Source organism: Panthera leo, chromosome B2 (genome assembly GCF_018350215.1).
Source record: "Panthera leo isolate Ple1 chromosome B2, P.leo_Ple1_pat1.1, whole genome shotgun sequence".
In the NCBI taxonomy this organism is placed as follows: domain Eukaryota; kingdom Metazoa; phylum Chordata; class Mammalia; order Carnivora; family Felidae; genus Panthera; species Panthera leo.
The window spans coordinates 33,979,256-33,995,659 of NC_056683.1; the positions used below are offsets into that span (position 1 = coordinate 33,979,256).

At 43.0% G+C, this 16,404-nt stretch overlaps 1 protein-coding gene across 5 annotated transcripts in view; it reads right to left on the minus strand.

The window, feature by feature from the left end:
* Window positions 1–821: 821 nt before the first annotated feature.
* FKBP5 (FKBP prolyl isomerase 5) overlaps window positions 822–16,404 on the minus strand; it is a 119,563-nt gene continuing 103,980 nt past the window's right edge. For 3 of the 5 annotated variants that reach the window (XM_042938550.1, XM_042938551.1, XM_042938549.1), the window contains 4 exons: window positions 14,171–14,254; window positions 6,613–6,798; window positions 4,657–4,896; window positions 822–3,725 (listed from right to left, as the gene is read on the minus strand). In XM_042938550.1, coding sequence (XP_042794484.1) covers window positions 3,618–3,725; window positions 4,657–4,896; window positions 6,613–6,798; window positions 14,171–14,254 — 618 coding nt within the window. In that variant the 3' untranslated portion in view covers window positions 822–3,617. The remainder of the gene's footprint in view (window positions 3,726–4,656; window positions 4,897–6,612; window positions 6,799–14,170; window positions 14,255–16,404) is intronic. The other 2 variants (XM_042938547.1, XM_042938548.1) reach the window with 1 other exon arrangement.

The following is a 16,404-nucleotide window of genomic DNA, read 5'->3' on the forward strand; positions in this document are numbered from 1 at the left end:
AGATCTTCTTGGGAGTTACCTTCGGTGATGTTCCTTTTTTGCAATGTATTACTAAGGACACATGTGTAGATTATGTTCAATTATAGATCAAGAGATAAATTATGCAAACAGCAGTGATGAAATTATTGTGCCTTCTCTGTATCCTTTCCCCGCCTCTCAGACATGAAGGAGAGAAAAATATGCAAGGCAGCACCGAGTGGGTGTCCCTCAAGACATTTTCAAGCCATTACGGAATGTTCTTTTATGTACACTTTTATCAGTCATTGCTACTCGAGCATGTGAGCAGCCAGCGGATAAGAAATAACATACAGCTAGGCTAGGGAGTTCTTAGTTTTGGGATCTTGACTCATCAGTCTGAATTCAGTGCATGTTGTCACTAACGCTGGCAAGTCTCCCAGGGTTGCCAGTCCTACATTCTGATGCACGATGCTAAAAAGGCTGAATACATGTGGACAAAGCTCTTCACTGACACACTCATCTCTGCAGTGGATGCAGGCTGCCTTGAGTTACCCAGGTCACAGCTGGGAAACCACCTCTGGCTATCCTTAATACCCCTAGCAAGAGTATTACTTGCTTAGCAAAAACATGCAGAGGCGCCTGGGTGGTTAAGCCCGTTAAGTGTCCAACTCTTGATCTTGGCTCACATCACAATCTCATGGTTGGTGGGTTTGAGCCACGCGTTGCACAATGAGGAGCCTGCTTGGGATTCTCTCCCCCCACCTCTCAAGATAAGTAAAAAAAATATATATTAAAAAATCATGCAAATAAAGACAATTATTTCATTTTCAAGTAATTTAGCAGCAAAGGGGTAGGAGTATAATTCAAATCCAGAGATGAAGCAAGGAATTCAGAAGGATAAAAGATAAGGTCTCTGGAGCCTGCAATGACCTATCCACAGATGCCCGTAGTGCTACTGGAGATAGGCTCGTCACCACCCAGCCCCGTGTCACCTTTCTTTTGGAATATGTGTGACCTCTCCTTTGGCCTTCAGAGTATGCAACCAGGAGTATCTGATGAAATATGCTACTTAGAGGACATGCACACTTAAGCCAGAATATCCCGATGCACGCTTATGTTTTGCATATTTATTAAAGGGCACTACGAAGTCTCTTCATTTCCCGAATGAACCTTACGATCAGTTAAAATGGCGGAATATCCACAGGCTGATGAGAAAACAAAATCCTCTGGTCTCTCTGATCATGTGGTTCATCTGCACAAAGATGCATCATCCTGCCACCTTTAGTCCCACGCTGGTTTCCAGCTGTCCTCAGAGCAAGGAAGACAATATGGCCTCCAGCCAATTTTCTGATGTCACATGTCTTCAACTTGGCCCCCATGGTTTTCCAACCAAAACAACGTTTCCTGAAGACTACTGAAGCAAAACTAAGAATAATGGAAAGTTTATGTCTGGTTGTTTTTAAAATTTATTTGAGGAACACAAAAAAGTGTATCTGAGTGATTTTTTTTAAAAACAAGTTTTTAATTCATCATATGCTGCCTCACCACTCCATACGTAGTCTAAAAGATGGTTCAAACACATCTGCTGATTTCTAGACAAATTAAGATCACTGAATTTTATATAAGAATATATGAAGTTTCTTCTTCTCGAGAGGCGATGGGCACCCACAATCATTTGCTCAGAACCACCCACACACCCCTTCCCTCCCCTCCCTGCACTCTTGCCCTCCCTACCCCCTCCCCCAATCCGGTGACCCATAACACACACCTGGGAGACAGTTGGCTGGGGTGATCTAATTTTTGGAATTGTTCTTTTGTTACCTGCAAAACACTAACTGGCCTTTTTAGGATGAAATCTCAGTATTGGCCTCATTGAAGTCATGCTCTAGTCAACAGAGCTACAAATACTAAACAGTTAAGCAAACAAAGCAAAATCAACTTTTGCTTTTCATATTTCCTAGGCGAGACTGGGGCTTTTGAAGAAATCTCATGAAAAAAGACAAAAGTGAGAAATTAAAAGGATTCTAGCTGTCAAAGAGAAACTCACAATTTCATTCCGTTTGTTCCATGGAGCAGAGAACTGGTATAAAAGGAAATGAATTTTTAGGTGGCCACGTGGGTCCTAACCTAACAACGAAAGTGTTTTTGTTAAAACCACCATAAAAGTAAAAATGAAGCTAATTGCCAGTGTTCTTTAGGATTTTACAAATGAGATGTTCCAGGTCGGAGCGACTGTTTCCTTCAGTTGCAGGCACTTTCCCACGAGAGCCTTCAGGCTGTGGGGAGAGAAAGCCACGCTCAATCTCGCTTACCCGTAAGGACCAAGATTCCACTGCGTGTACGTATTTTAAGACTTGCCCCGATTCACCGCCCCAGTACTGGAGCTTTCAAGGCGAGATGTGCCTGCACAGGAAGCGGTTTTCGATTCTTTTTCACAACCCACACCAGAACAAAGAAGCTATCAGCAGGAGGGGAAAGCTACTGCGTGCCAAGCCTGTGAGGAAAACCCTTAATGCCCAAGAGCAACTACATATTTTTACAACTCCAGATTTTGTTTTTAAAAATTAAGCTACTCATAGTAGTAAAAAGTCGATTTTTTTGCATGATAGAGGAGTGTAAATAAAGTTCCATAAATCAGTATACATGTTTACAAGGCAGTAATTTTTAAAAGACAAAAACAAAAGCCGCGGGGATCCTAAGTGGATATGTAACTAAATCCACTCCAGGTCAGATATTATAAGAACAAGTCTTAAATACGTAATAGCAATGGTCAGAATGGAAAGAAGAAAGTGAACGGTAGCAATGCTGGCAGGCAGGGCTGTCCTCCACATTTCTCCTAGAAGGGCCAGAGGAGGGGGGAAAGCACAATTCTGACGGCTATTTTCACGCTTCGGCATCTCAGAGCTTCACCTAAGGCAGGGAAAGCTAGCCCACACACTGCTCTGCTCATTACTGTCGCTAAAGAATGTTTTGGGAATGACAGGGTCCCTCCTCCAGGGCCAGGCTGGGTGCAGGAGAAACCCACTCTCCCAAGGAGGCTGGCTTAGGGAGGAGGGAGTTTGGCTGAGTCAGTGAGCCGGTGGCCTCTGAGGTTCTGGCTTTCAAGTCTGGCGGCTGCTGAGGACCTGAGGGGATTCCAGATGCCTCAACTGTGGGTTCTGTTGGTTAAAAAATGCTAGCACTTCAGTCATTTAAAAAAGCCAAACCTTCTCCTCCTCTCCCCCACCCAACTGTAGGAAAGGAGAAACTCATTAAGCAATTATTTTTAGGTTTCCGCAGTGCTACTGAAGTTCAATCGAATGTAAAACCTGACAGACAGCCCCAAATTGTTAGGATTATCTCAAGGGACCCTGAATTAGATGTCAAAGGCTGACATAAACTGAAATGAGCTGGACTCGAGCTGTTGGCTCAGCCTTGCCACACCAACAGTCATTTCCGTTTTGTTCCACCTGGAGTGGTCCCATGCCACCCCCTCGAGGAGAGCACTGGGCAGCAGCAGGGTGGCTGTTTTCTGGGAAGCCACTGGTTTTGCCATTTGCTTCCAGAATCACACAGACTATAACAAACTTTACATTAAACACTGTTTAGTCCTGAGTAGGGTGAAAGCCCATGGAGGAGGGGGCCGAGTTCATCAGGGCTCTTCCCTCCTTGGCGTGGTGTCATACGTGGCCTCCGGCTTTCTCTTCCATCGCTTGCCCCTCTGGTTCTTTTTCACGGCTGACGACCCCTTCTACAGTCTTCTTGCCCACTGCCTTACTGGCCTCTTCCTGAGGAAAAAATAAGAAATCAAGAGGGTCAGAGGAGCAAGGAACTGAAACACTGAAGGAATTCCTGGCTCCTCCTGACAGGCCGTCAGGTGTGAAACGGGGACGCGACAACCTTACTGGGGTTGCCCGGCCGGGGAAGTCAGGACAGTGCTGCCAACAGTTGAGGGGGCAGCTTTCACTTTTCCTGGGTGGAGGGGACTAGCCTGCCACCTGCCACAGGCACGGCTGCCAACAAGAGGCTGGGAGCGGGCGGTGAACTCAGGACCAGAGTACAACTCTGCTGTGGGGAGGCAGGCAAAGTAAAGGGTATGATAGCAGGGCTTCCCCATCACAGCCCATCCCTGGCAAAATGGGAAGTCTCAACAAAGACGTACTATCTGAAAAAAAATACCTGATGTGCTTGACTTTTTTTTTTATTATATATTTTTTTAATGTGTATTCATTTTTGAGAGAGAGAGACAGCATGAGCAGGGGAGGGGCAGAGAGAGGGAGACACAGAATCTGAAGCGGGCTCCAGGCTCCGAGCTGTCAGCACAGAGCCCGATGTGGGGCTCAAACCCACAAACTGTGAGATCATGACCTGAGCTGAAGTCCAGATGGTTAACCGACTGAGCCACCCAGACGCCCCTTGACTTTTAAAAAATAATAAACTTTAGAACGTCTCTAGGGAACTTATTTTCCTCATTTCTTTCACGGATGTGTCAGTGCCTCACAACTCTTGTGTCTGGTGAGTAGAACAGCCCTGTTCTACTTCCAGATCCAAACCAGTCTCAGATAAGATCGGGTATCATTCTCCCCATTCTTGCATCTCCTGGGTTGTCTACCTGTCCTTGTGTCCCATGCTTAACCCTTTTTTTTTTTTAAATTATTATCAAAAAAATTTTTTTTAATGTTTCTCTTGACAGAGAGAAAGAGAGAGTTCTGCACATACCTTTGCATCCTGCTCTGCAAACTTCTTGAACATGTTGGCATATATCCTGCGGTCCCGCTCATTGTGCTCCTTTGCCTTTTTCTGGCACATGGAAATCTGTAGTCGCGCTGCCTTATTCTGGGGATTAACTTCCAACACTTTCTCAAAGTCGCCCTTGGCCGACTCAAACTCGTTCATGAGCAGCTGGGCTTCCCCCCTTCTGTACAAGCCCTTCTCGTTGGCACTGTCTAGTCCAAGGGCCTAGGGACAGAGGTCTACTTTTTAGAAAGGGTGAATGTAACTTGTGTGCTTTGAAGAAATTCAGTATTCAACTTACCAAAGCTTCTTGGCCAAGAGAATTGGAAAAAGCATATTGAAGAGATGGGGCTCAAGGTAATTAAATACTACCGATCAAAATCCAACTAACTATGCCCACGTTAACTTCTGTATTTGATACAATTTCTATAAAGATTCCAAGGGGGCTTTGGAGGAGGCTCTTGAGAAATTCATTTTAAAATTCAATGGAAGAAGTAAAGTAAATGCCCAAGAATGGCTGAGAAAATTTTGGGAAAACATAAATAATGAGAGGGGACTTGACCTACAACAGAAAAAAATACACTCTGAAACCACTGAAGAGTTTGACTGCCAGTCTGTGCGCAAAGAGGTCAGCAGAACAGAACAAAGCAGAAGCAGATTTATGTGCATGTACATTAAAAGATTTAACAGTGATAAAGGCGGGAATGTAAATCGGTAGGGAAAGGACTAACTTTGCAATAAATGGAGCTGAGACACTGGCTATGAACATGGAAAATGAGAATGAAGTTGTTACATCACATCAAAACACAAAAGATTCTAGACCACGTATACCTATATGCAAAAACAAACCTCACCAAAATATAACACGGTTTACTTTTAATTCGTTTTTTAAAAGGTATACCTAGGTAGAGTAGGTTTTGCAAGTACCAAACAGAATTATTTTTATCATCTTAGGGTAGGGAAGAGCTTTCTCATTAGAAAGGACAGATTCGACTAAGTAAATATTTAAAACTTTCCTCGCAAGTGAGGAGAACAAGGTCCCTATAGTCAGATAAAGGGTTAGCAGTAATGTACAGACTGCCTCAGTCAATATGAAACAGACAAATCATCTAGTTGGAGGATTTGAATAGGCAATTCATAGAAAAAATGCAAATGGCTAATGATGAAAAGATGGATAATTTCATTAGGAACCAAGAAACAAAAATGAAAATTTTTTGTTGCCAATAACATTGACAAAAAACCCCCATGGATAATATCTAATAATCCTGTATTTTTCTTTATTTTGAGAGAGAAAGGCAGGGAAGGGGCAGAGAGAGAGGAGAGAGAGAATCCCAAGCAGGCTTCATGCTGTCAACATGGAACCCATGAGGGTTGGGGCCTGAACTCACGAACGATGAGATCATGACCTGAGCTGAGGAGCTCAGGAGTCGGATGCTTAAATGGCTGAGCTACCCAGGGGCCCCTCAATAATCTGTTTTTTGACTCCATATTCCATTCCTAGAAATTTAGCCTGTAGAAACAATGCTGAAAGTATACCTAAGTGACCTCTATGTAAGCAGCTCAACTCTATCATACTCAAGTCCTGAAAGGCTGAAGTTGAATCTGTTCTTAGTAAATTGAGCATGAGGAGTTCTATGTCCAATCTGATACCAGATGCCATAGATTTAAGGAAGGTCATGGATGAAAAAAATTTTAACAAAACTTTTCTTCATGGTGTATTATCATCTAGGCATCAGAAAAGTCTGACTATAGTTGTAATGTTTCTGAATTTCCCAATTCATAAGGAGAAACAAAGAATCCCAAGGAAACAAATACAACAAAGCAAAATGAAACACCATCCACCTCTTGGCTAAAAAGAAGCAAAGTACGAAGACCAAGTATGAAAACGGAGAGAAAGACAGGGACTATGGAAAGTCCAGTTCACACGCAGACACCCTTTACCTTATCACAGCATTCAACAGCTTTGGTGTATTCTCTAAGCTTCAGGTAGCACATGGCCAGGTTCAGGAAGGCAGCCAGCAGAAACGATTCAGAAGCTTTAGATTCCTTCTCTGATAAGCCATATTCCATCTCTAACCAGGACACGATCTTCCCATATTGAATCACTGCCTGCATGTACTTGCCTCCCTAGGAGGAAAAAAAGCTAGGGATTACTTGTTGCACAGGGTCTGGAGGGGGTACAAAAGAAATATAAATTCAGGCCTCCCAGAGAAAACCAAATCCTCAAAATGAAAACAGCCCCCTCATACAAACCATGGTATTTGATCATTTCCTTTTGCTCTTAGGAGATGGGTATCCAGGCCCCTTTCCCCATTCTTTTTGCAGGGCCAGTGACCTGGGAGCTGATTCGGGACAGTGTGCTATAGAATGCTGTTCTCCAGCACGAAGGGGACAGCTCTCCCAGCAGGACGGCATCAAGGCTTTGGGTTACATTCTGGGTGCTAGTATTTCTCAGACTTTCAGAAGGTTGGGGAGTAGTTTTAGAGTAGATCACTAGTTTACATGAAGGGAAATTACTCTTCCCTTTTCTCCTGAGAAGAAGCACTCCACAGTAGACTACATTCTGGCAAGTGCCAGTCACAAACACAGCAAATCTTAGTTATCTAAACTAGGAGTAGGCAAACTTTTTCTGTAAAGGGGCAGATAAAAAACATTTTAGGCTTTGCAGGCTGAACAATCTGTTGCAACTCTGTCAAGAATAGTGCAAAAGCAGCTACAGACAATATATAAATACACTCGATCCCTGAATAACACAGGGGTTGGGGTGCTGACTCCCCATGTGGTTAGAAATCTGTGTATATTTATCTTTTAAATATTTAATTATTTTATGTATTCGTTTTTCTCATCATGACAAGTATACTCTTTAATCCCCATCACCTATTTCACCCATCCCCCTACCTACTACCTCTCCTCTGACAACCATCAGTTTGTTCTCTACGGTGAAGAGTCTGCTTCTTGGTCTTTTTCCCCATTTGCTCACTTGTTTTGTTTCTTAAATTCCACATTTGAGTGAAATCATATGGTATCTGTCTCTCTCTGGCCTTATTTCGCTTAGCTATACTCTCCAGTTCAACCTACACTGTTGAAAATTGCAAGATTTCATTCATTTTTTAAATGGCTGAATAATACACATATACATACACGCCACTTCTTTATTCATTCATGTATCGATGGACACTTGGGCTGCTTCCATTGGCTACTGCAGATAATGCTGTTATAAACACAGGGATGCAGGTGTCCCTCTAAATTAGTGTTTTTGTATTTTGGGGGGGGGAAATACTCAGTAGTGCGATTACTGGATCATAGGGTAGTTCTATTTTTAACTTTTTGAGGAACCTCCATACTGCTTTCCACAGTGGTTGCACCAGTTTGCACTCCCAACAACAGTGCGGGAGGGTTCCTTTTTCTCTACACCTTCCCCAACATTTGTTGTTTCTTGTATTGTTGATTTCAGCCATTCTGGTAGGTGTGAGGTGATGTATCATTGCAGTTTTGATTTGCATCTCCCTGATGAGTGTGTATAACTCCTGACTCTCCCAGAACCTAACTACAAATAGTCTACTGTTGATTGGAAGTCTTATTTTTAGAGAGAATGAGTGGGCAGAGGAGAAGAGCAGAGAGAGAGAGAGAGAGAGAGAGAGAGAGAGAGAGAGAGGGGATCTTAAGCAGGTTCCACGCTTAGCATAGAGCCCGATGCTAGTCTCAATCCCACGACCCCGGGACCATGACCTGAGCTGAAATCAAGAGTCAGATGCTCAGCCGAATGAGCCACCCAGGTGCCCCACTGGTTGTTCAACACATTTTCCACGTTATTTGTACTATATACAGTATTCTTACAAAACAAGCTCAAAACAAGCAAAAGTTATTTGGGAAATCATAAAATACATTTATGATGCTGAATTTATTTAAAAAAAGTCTGTATATAAGTGGACCAGTGTAGTTCAAACCCATGTTGTTCAAGGATCACTTGTAAATGTGTGTGGCTGTGTCCTGGTAGAATATTACTAAAACAGGCTGTAGTTCACTGACCTCTGATCTACACACAACTGAAATACAGAGCTGAATAGCAGCATCCAATATAAATAACTATGAGACATAAATCACATAGATGTCAGCTAACTACATGAGAAAAATCTTTAATATACTGTTGCTCTAGTGATTATAATTTTAACAACTGTGAATAACAACTGTAGAGTTAATTCATGTGAGTTAACTATATGCTCTATACAAGAAATTATGGGGCTGAGATGACATGTTCACTGCCATTTTAAGGTGAAAGAAAGAAGTGACAGCCGGTAAGCACACAAATAAAATGGGAGCACAGGTGAGGAGTCGCCTCTGCAGGAGGTGACTCTTAAAATGGAAAGCAGAGGACACGTCCTACCAGACCTGTAGCCAGACCCCTGAGGATTTTAGATCCAGTGTCTGACCCACCAACAGTATTCAGATCATGTCACTAGGATCCACCAGTCAAAGCAGTGTGTGCATCTCAATGTGGAGCTGTCTCCCCACGTGCACTCCAAAGCTCACCCAATGACCAAGAGAAAAATCAAAGAGCAGATCTACAAGCATGTTCCTGTTAAAAAGGACTTCAAGTGGCTGGCATAAGACATGAGCTCCACCTGTAGAAAGAAGCCCTGATGTTGAATTTTAGTGATGAGGATGGAGTAGAGCAGTTCCCCGCGGAAGGCCTACATCTGAAAGCAATGAAGGCTACATCCCCCCCCCCCCCCCCCCCCGAACATCCCTCTTCACCAGTGACTTGTTTAGGGAACAGAAGACCTACAGAGCTCACAAGTTCTGCTGTAGAAGGGCAGTGCAAAAGAATTCCGAAGTGCTTTGAAGAAAACAGTGTATTAGAATCGAAGTCTATTATCCTCTGTGCCTCAAAAATTTGTGATCTGGGTTATTTATAAGAATAGGAAACCAGGTCCTCTCAAAGTAAATGCTGAATTTTTTTTAGGAAATTAGATTGTATGTGCTATGGACTGAACTGTGTGCCCCCCACCCCCATTCACATGGTGAGGGCCTATCCCCAACGCAATGGTAGCTGAAGATGGGGCCTTTGGGAGGTGATCAGGCCTAAACGGGGTCCCGAGGGCGAGGCCCTCACAATGGACTTCATCCCTTCGTAAGAGACACCAGAGAACTTGCTTCCTCTTCTGCCCATGCTGTCTGTAAGCACCTAGGATAGTTCATCCGAGCACACAGCGAGGAGGAGTGCTCTCACACACACCAGCCCTGCTGGAACTTTGAACTTAAGAGTTGCACTCTCTGGAACTGTGACAGATGAACTGTTGTCTCCATCACCCAGACTATGCTGTTTTATTATGGCAGCCCAAGGTAATGAAGAGAACACTAACATCCTGTCAGAGCCTTAGACCCACTATTCCTTTTTTGGGACACTACACAAAAGTCCTCATGAGGCACCGGGTTTGTCATTTCTTTCCGTCACTGTCTTGTCTTTTGTGGATGGTGAGCAATCTGAGGACAGGAAGCGTGTCTTATCCCTTTGGAATATCCGAAGATACTGAGCACAAAGAGGCCCTGAGGAGAGGTGTGCTGAACAAATATTAAGGTCAAAGACAGAACTCTGGAATCAAAATGTTCTCTATGGTTGACAGCAAAAACGGAGAGGTGGGTCGAAATGAAAGGTTATCATTTCATTCAGATTAGGTAAGAAGGACAGGTATTTTCCCTGTTATGCTTAGTTTCTTCTTCTTCCTCCTTCTCAAATGTACCTATTACCTTTTCTGACGATCTCCTAGTATATTGTTATGGGGCCATAACAATGGAAAGAAAAAGGCCAGGGAGGACAGTGACCCAGAGCTTATCATTGCGGTAGGTTCTAAATAATCAGAATGGTACAAGGCTGTGGTTTCAAACAAAAAATCATACACACACACACACATACAAAACCCCAAAAAACCAAAACCAAAGGAAAAAAAAACCCCAAAACCCCACAGAGTAACAGACCTCACAATGGTTTCTTTACATTTATATAGCATTTTAACTTCTTGAAAGCTCTTTCATCTGTATCACTTATAATTTTTAGAGCTCAACTTCTGACAACAAAAATCTTGTTTTGTGGTATTACTACTTCTAATGTACGAAAACAAGAGTTTTTCAGCTGGGGGTGATTTGCCCCCTGGGGGACATCTGGCAATGTTTAGAGACACTTTTTAGTTGTCACAACCGCAGGGGGGTGTGTGTGCTACTGGCATCCAGTGGGTAGAAACCAGGGATGTCACTAAACATCCCACGATGCACATGACAGCCTCTCGGCAAAACAGAACAGCTTCAAATGTCAGCAGTGCCAAGATTGAGAAATCCTACTATACTAAGTGAATGAGAAGAGAAGAAAGGGAGGGTGGAGACTTCTTAGGAGTTTTTTTTTTTTTAACCTAAAACCCTAGAATTCTAGATGACCTGTTACTAAATCACAGCGTTGGTTTTTTGGTTCAGCAAAGTCAAAACACAGCAAAGCCTGGTTTGTCTGAAAAGGGCTCAGCAGTCAATCCTTAACTAGCTTGCCTGAGAAATGCTTCTTTTCCCCGAAGGAGCACAAGGGGGCGCAAGAACCCCGTATCACTGCAGTGTCCTCAGACTTCCCGCTCTGCCTCCAAGTCAGAAAAGAGAACCACTAAACCAAGTAGGATAGTTAATGCTCTGGTCTTGCAGAACCCTATTCAGCTATGAGGGCAAATATCATGTCTGTTTAATTGGCCTGCACAATGCCTGGCACAATGGCATGCTGTTATCTGTTATTTCCGGAGCCTCTCCTGCCTTTCTTCTCTTTAGTGTTCAGGGGTTGATATGAGGGGTTTACAATCTAAACAGCAAAATTACTCCCATTTTAAAACTGAGTGCAGTTCAACTGCACAAAGGGGAGAAATTTACCCACTGATGTGTAAACCAAACCAAGAGGTCAACAAAAATGGAGCCGTAATGTACCAGATGGCATGAAATGTAGATTTTTATTTCACCCCATCTCTGCTCTCACCCACACATCTGGACTCTGTGCATGTGCACAACGTGCCAAGTCAAACACTCTGGAAAGATGAGGCCCAGGAGGGCAGTGTGGCAGATTGAAACCTGCCCTGAAATTTTAAAAGACAGTGTGTACAGGAAACTACCTACCATTCTGAAGTCTTACATCTAAAACGAGGATCGCTGCTGGGATCTTTTACCTATAATTATGAAGGTGCCTCCAGGGAAGTTTCTAGTAGTACAAAATGTTCAGAGACATTCTGGGAGAAAAGTCTTAGGTCAGTGGTTCTGAACCCTCCATTAATTTTCCCCCAACAGACTAATGTTTTGACAGATTTTGTCTATCAAATTGCATGTTAAAAATAATATGTTCCATATGTGTGACCGCTGATCCAGATTTTATCCAAAGATCAGTAATTTTAAAAGGGTTCACAATATTATGAAATACACAAACCACTACTGCAACTGTGATGCCTAGAAGTGACAAAGTTAAGTCTGTACGGGCACTGGAGCACTGCTTTCTGCTACCAATCACAGACTCTGGCCATCTCTCTGTATATGTTTAGGATACAGCTATACAACACATGGCTTTGCCACATTATTTCATCACCAATAATGTTCCCCAAAGTTCTGAGTCATCAGTAACCAATTAGAGCTTCTGAACAGCTGAGCTGTATTACTACACAGAGTTGATAGAGTTCTGTTCAACATGGTGAAAACTTCAACTCCTCCATCCCCAAACTATTAATATTCTATTTAGAAGTTGCAGGAAATATAAAAAATACAATAAGGACTTTTACAGACCTCCAGGTACACAGGAAACACCATTTAGGACCTATGGTCCCAAGGGATTTTACAAAAATTATTTCATTCCAGTGTATTGTGTATTTGAGTCTACAAATTACTCATGTGGAATTTTACTTGAATAGCTTAGAAGTATCCAATGTATTTCAATTAGAATTAAAAAAAAAAAAAACAAATCAAACTTGCTCTCAAGAGTTTCAAAACTCACAGAATTTTAGGGCTAGAAACAAACTTGGGGATCATCTACTCTAACTCTATGTATGACTTTTCACACATGAAAATAACCTCTTTGGACCTTAAACGCCTTTAAATCATTTTGAGCCATAAAGCCTGGCTTTCCCCATTTGGAGCTCAATCCACCATTCCCCAATGCTTTCTGGTGATTGACACGTTATTTTAGTCTATCTAATAAATGGCTATAAATTAATGCAAATAATTATATATTACCTAAATCAACAGATTTCACATTTAGCTATAACCCACGGCAAGAAATATGTTTTCAGTTATGATCCAGAATCCACTCACACACAACAAATTTTATGATACAAAATTTGTCTTTACTACATTAATGCAATACACTTCCCCTAAATTGGGACCATGACCCAATAATGGGTCTGTTCTTACAGTACGGAAAACAAGGAGCACACGTGTTGCCCTCTGGCTGTGTGAATTCTGTGTTGATTATACACGGTCTCACATAATTCTGTAGTTGTTTCACTGGGGTTAACCTTGCTTCCCCTCCCTCCAGACAAGGTTGTCCGTGCAACAGCATGTCTTAGAGCAGCCGCTCCAGTAAGACTGGCTGAAGTACATTTATGTATCACCGTTTTAGACGGCTGAAAACATCATCTACTTTTTTTGCTCATGGACTGCAGTCCATGAAAAAAAGGAAAAAAAAAGAAGAAGAAAGAAGAAGAAGAAACCTTGACAAAAACTCCGTTCTTTCACTTTCTGCTTGACGTGGAGAAGATGCTTTGCTGGGGCTGGTGAAGCAATGGGCAGAACATTCTGGTTAGAACTGAATCAAGTGCTGTTTCTTTTTCTCTTTTATCTGGGGGTTTAAGATCTAAGTGAGAAAGTAACACATTCCTAGATATTACAAGAATGGACTTTGGAGAAGCAACCGGTAACAAATATCATGCAGGAGTTTCTCAAGATTCCTCACAAAACCAATGGCAGGATCATCCTGGCCACTGGAAGAAATTAATATTCTCCTCCTGCCAGTTTCTTCTGGAATCTGCAATTCCACTTTCCTTTTGTCACATGCCTTAGCGGCTTCACCAAGAGAGTAGTAGAAAGGAAAATGATGGGGAACTTATCTCTATGAATTCTCACTTGCTACCAGTTATTCCATTCATTCTTTGCTTCATTCCACAAACACTTACTGAGTGCCAACTACATCCCAAACAAGATGCCTTAGGTCCTGGGTGATACACTGGTGGGTGGACAAGCCAGACCTGGTCTGCCTTTATGGAGGGTTACAAGCTAGGGTAGGATGTGTGAAAGAGGCATCTGTATTCCTTTTGTCACATTAATTCATTCCTTCTCACCATTTCTACACTGAAAATGACAGACTTGTAAAAATTCAGGCTTATTCTTACCCAGAAGTGTACTGACAGAATTCAGAGTAGGGATTATCAGCACAATTCACTGACACTTCAATAAATTCTTTGAGACGGAAAAGATTATACGAGGACTCACACACCTTGAAGTACACAGTTCCCTTCTCTTTGACAATGGCAGCCTGCTCCAGTTTTTCTTTGGTGTCCATCTCCCAGGATTCTTTGGCCTGTTGTGTAAATTTGTAACAATGGTTAGATGAAGAGAGAAGGAAAAAGTATCAGCTGATGCCTGGAAGAACAGACGGCAGCTACTTCCAGGACACCCATGCCTCAAAACACACTGGCTTTTAAAACTAAGTGCTATTGCCATTTCACCGCTGGGTTAGAACTCACTTTCCATGATGACTAAGCTGCAGTGTGACCCATGTTGCTCAAGGAGGAGCAAGACAAAAATACAAGTGAGCAAGCTAGGCTGTTGTGTGCTGTTAAAGACCATCTTCAGAGCCGTCCGGTGAGGACACACAGCAAAACCCGGCGTCCCTCCTCTCCCCTCCTGCACACTTCACCAGTAAACTGCCATTACAATTTCAGCAAACTGTTTCTCTCTAGCCTCTGTCGACTCTAAAATGGGAACACTATGGTAGTCAAGTCACGGCTGTATATTCACAGAGAATTTTTAAAATTCCAGATCACATAGTTGTCTTTCGACTCTGAAACCTCTTTGGACCAGCAGATAAACTAAAGCTTCCAAACTGTATCAAATTGCAGACGTATACCTGGGGGACTGAAGGAAAACATAACAGGGAGGGTAAAGCTGATGCAGAATTATTTCAAAGCCATAAACCAACGATTTTATGACCATCTGCTATTTTGTATTGTGTGTATTATTGCTCTCCACCACTAGAGATATGAATCCAGGGACAACCGCACTGTCATTATGAACAGCTAGATTTAAAGGGACCATAAAGAGTCAACAGAACAATCTGGGATCCTTTAAAAGGGAAAAGGAAAAAGGCTGTGTCAGTGCTACTGACTACACAGGAATTATGAAACTTCAGTGAGTAACTGTAAAATTCTATTCAGAAAACAATTAGTGATGTATTCCTGCTGCCACCCACCTCACCAAGTGAATAACGAGAGTTACTAGTCTTTCTGGTTTTTAACAACTTAGCTCTTTTACTTAAAAAAAGTCTTCTGTGGTTTTTAACAACTTAGCTCTTTTACTTAAAATTCTAGTCACAAGGGCTCTTTGCATTTTTACACCGAGTTCCGTCTTTATGGAGTATAAATGTATTCTTAATACTATGAGGCAGAGAACTAAATCCCGTGGCTTTTTCCAACAACATCACACTCTCGTGTGGTTTCAAGCGTACGCAGCAGTGCTGCATGGAACATGCTCCTGGAGCGGTGAGCGTGCAGGGGCTCGTTACAGCACAACACAGTGAGAATACTCCGCGACAAGCAATGTCCACACAGCCGGGGATCGGAAGGGGCTGTGGGTTACTTGACTAAAATGGAAATAGGAAAGCCAAAGGTCTATATAATCACATGCTAAAGATTATTTTCTCTCTTTAATAATAAAAAAACTTTGTGCTATGAAGATAGTTATGGAGGATCAGTGCTGAGCTGGAAGGCCTTCAGGAGAAGTGACCTGACAACAAGTGATGGTCACGACAGGAGCACGTGCTTGTTGTGGGGGCATGGTGGGTGGGGGGGTACGATCAGGAACATCGCCGTTGGGGGCGAATCCCAAAGCAGTCTGCTCTGACTTTCTAGGTCCAAAGTTACAGCCCTCCAGGACAACGGTTTCCTTTTGGAGTCTAATGAAACATAAACAGTTACATTTCCAGTCCACAACTTAACGTACAGAACACGGAGGCAGCACTGTGGGAATAAAAAGGGCACACGAAGTGCAGTTCTTGGGGCTTTCAGGGAAGAGTGGGGCCTTGGTGATGCAAAGGGGACTTGGCCGGACACGGTAGCTAGTGCAGACATACGTGGTGGGTGCGTCTGGTGAGGCTGCTGCCGGGAGCCTCCAGAGGTGGGTCTGAGATAGAAACACGTTCGAGGAGGCACGCTGTTTCCGGAACCCAAGGCAACGGACAACCTCTCTTTTTTAGACTTGGACAGGTGGGAAAAGAGAAGGCCGCAGGGTGAACAGGTTTGTCTCTTGTGTCCCTTGTCACACAGCCTGGGGGCCCACAAAGCCTTGCCTTTTGGATTACAACTTGGAGCCACGTGAAGGCCTCTTCACAACTCCCGGGAAGGGTACGGTCTGTTCAGCACTGGAGCACTGCACCCCACGCCCCCAAGGAGCTGCTTGGCAGAATGTGAACCTTTTTGTCTTCAACCCAGGAAAAAAAGTACAAAAAGAACA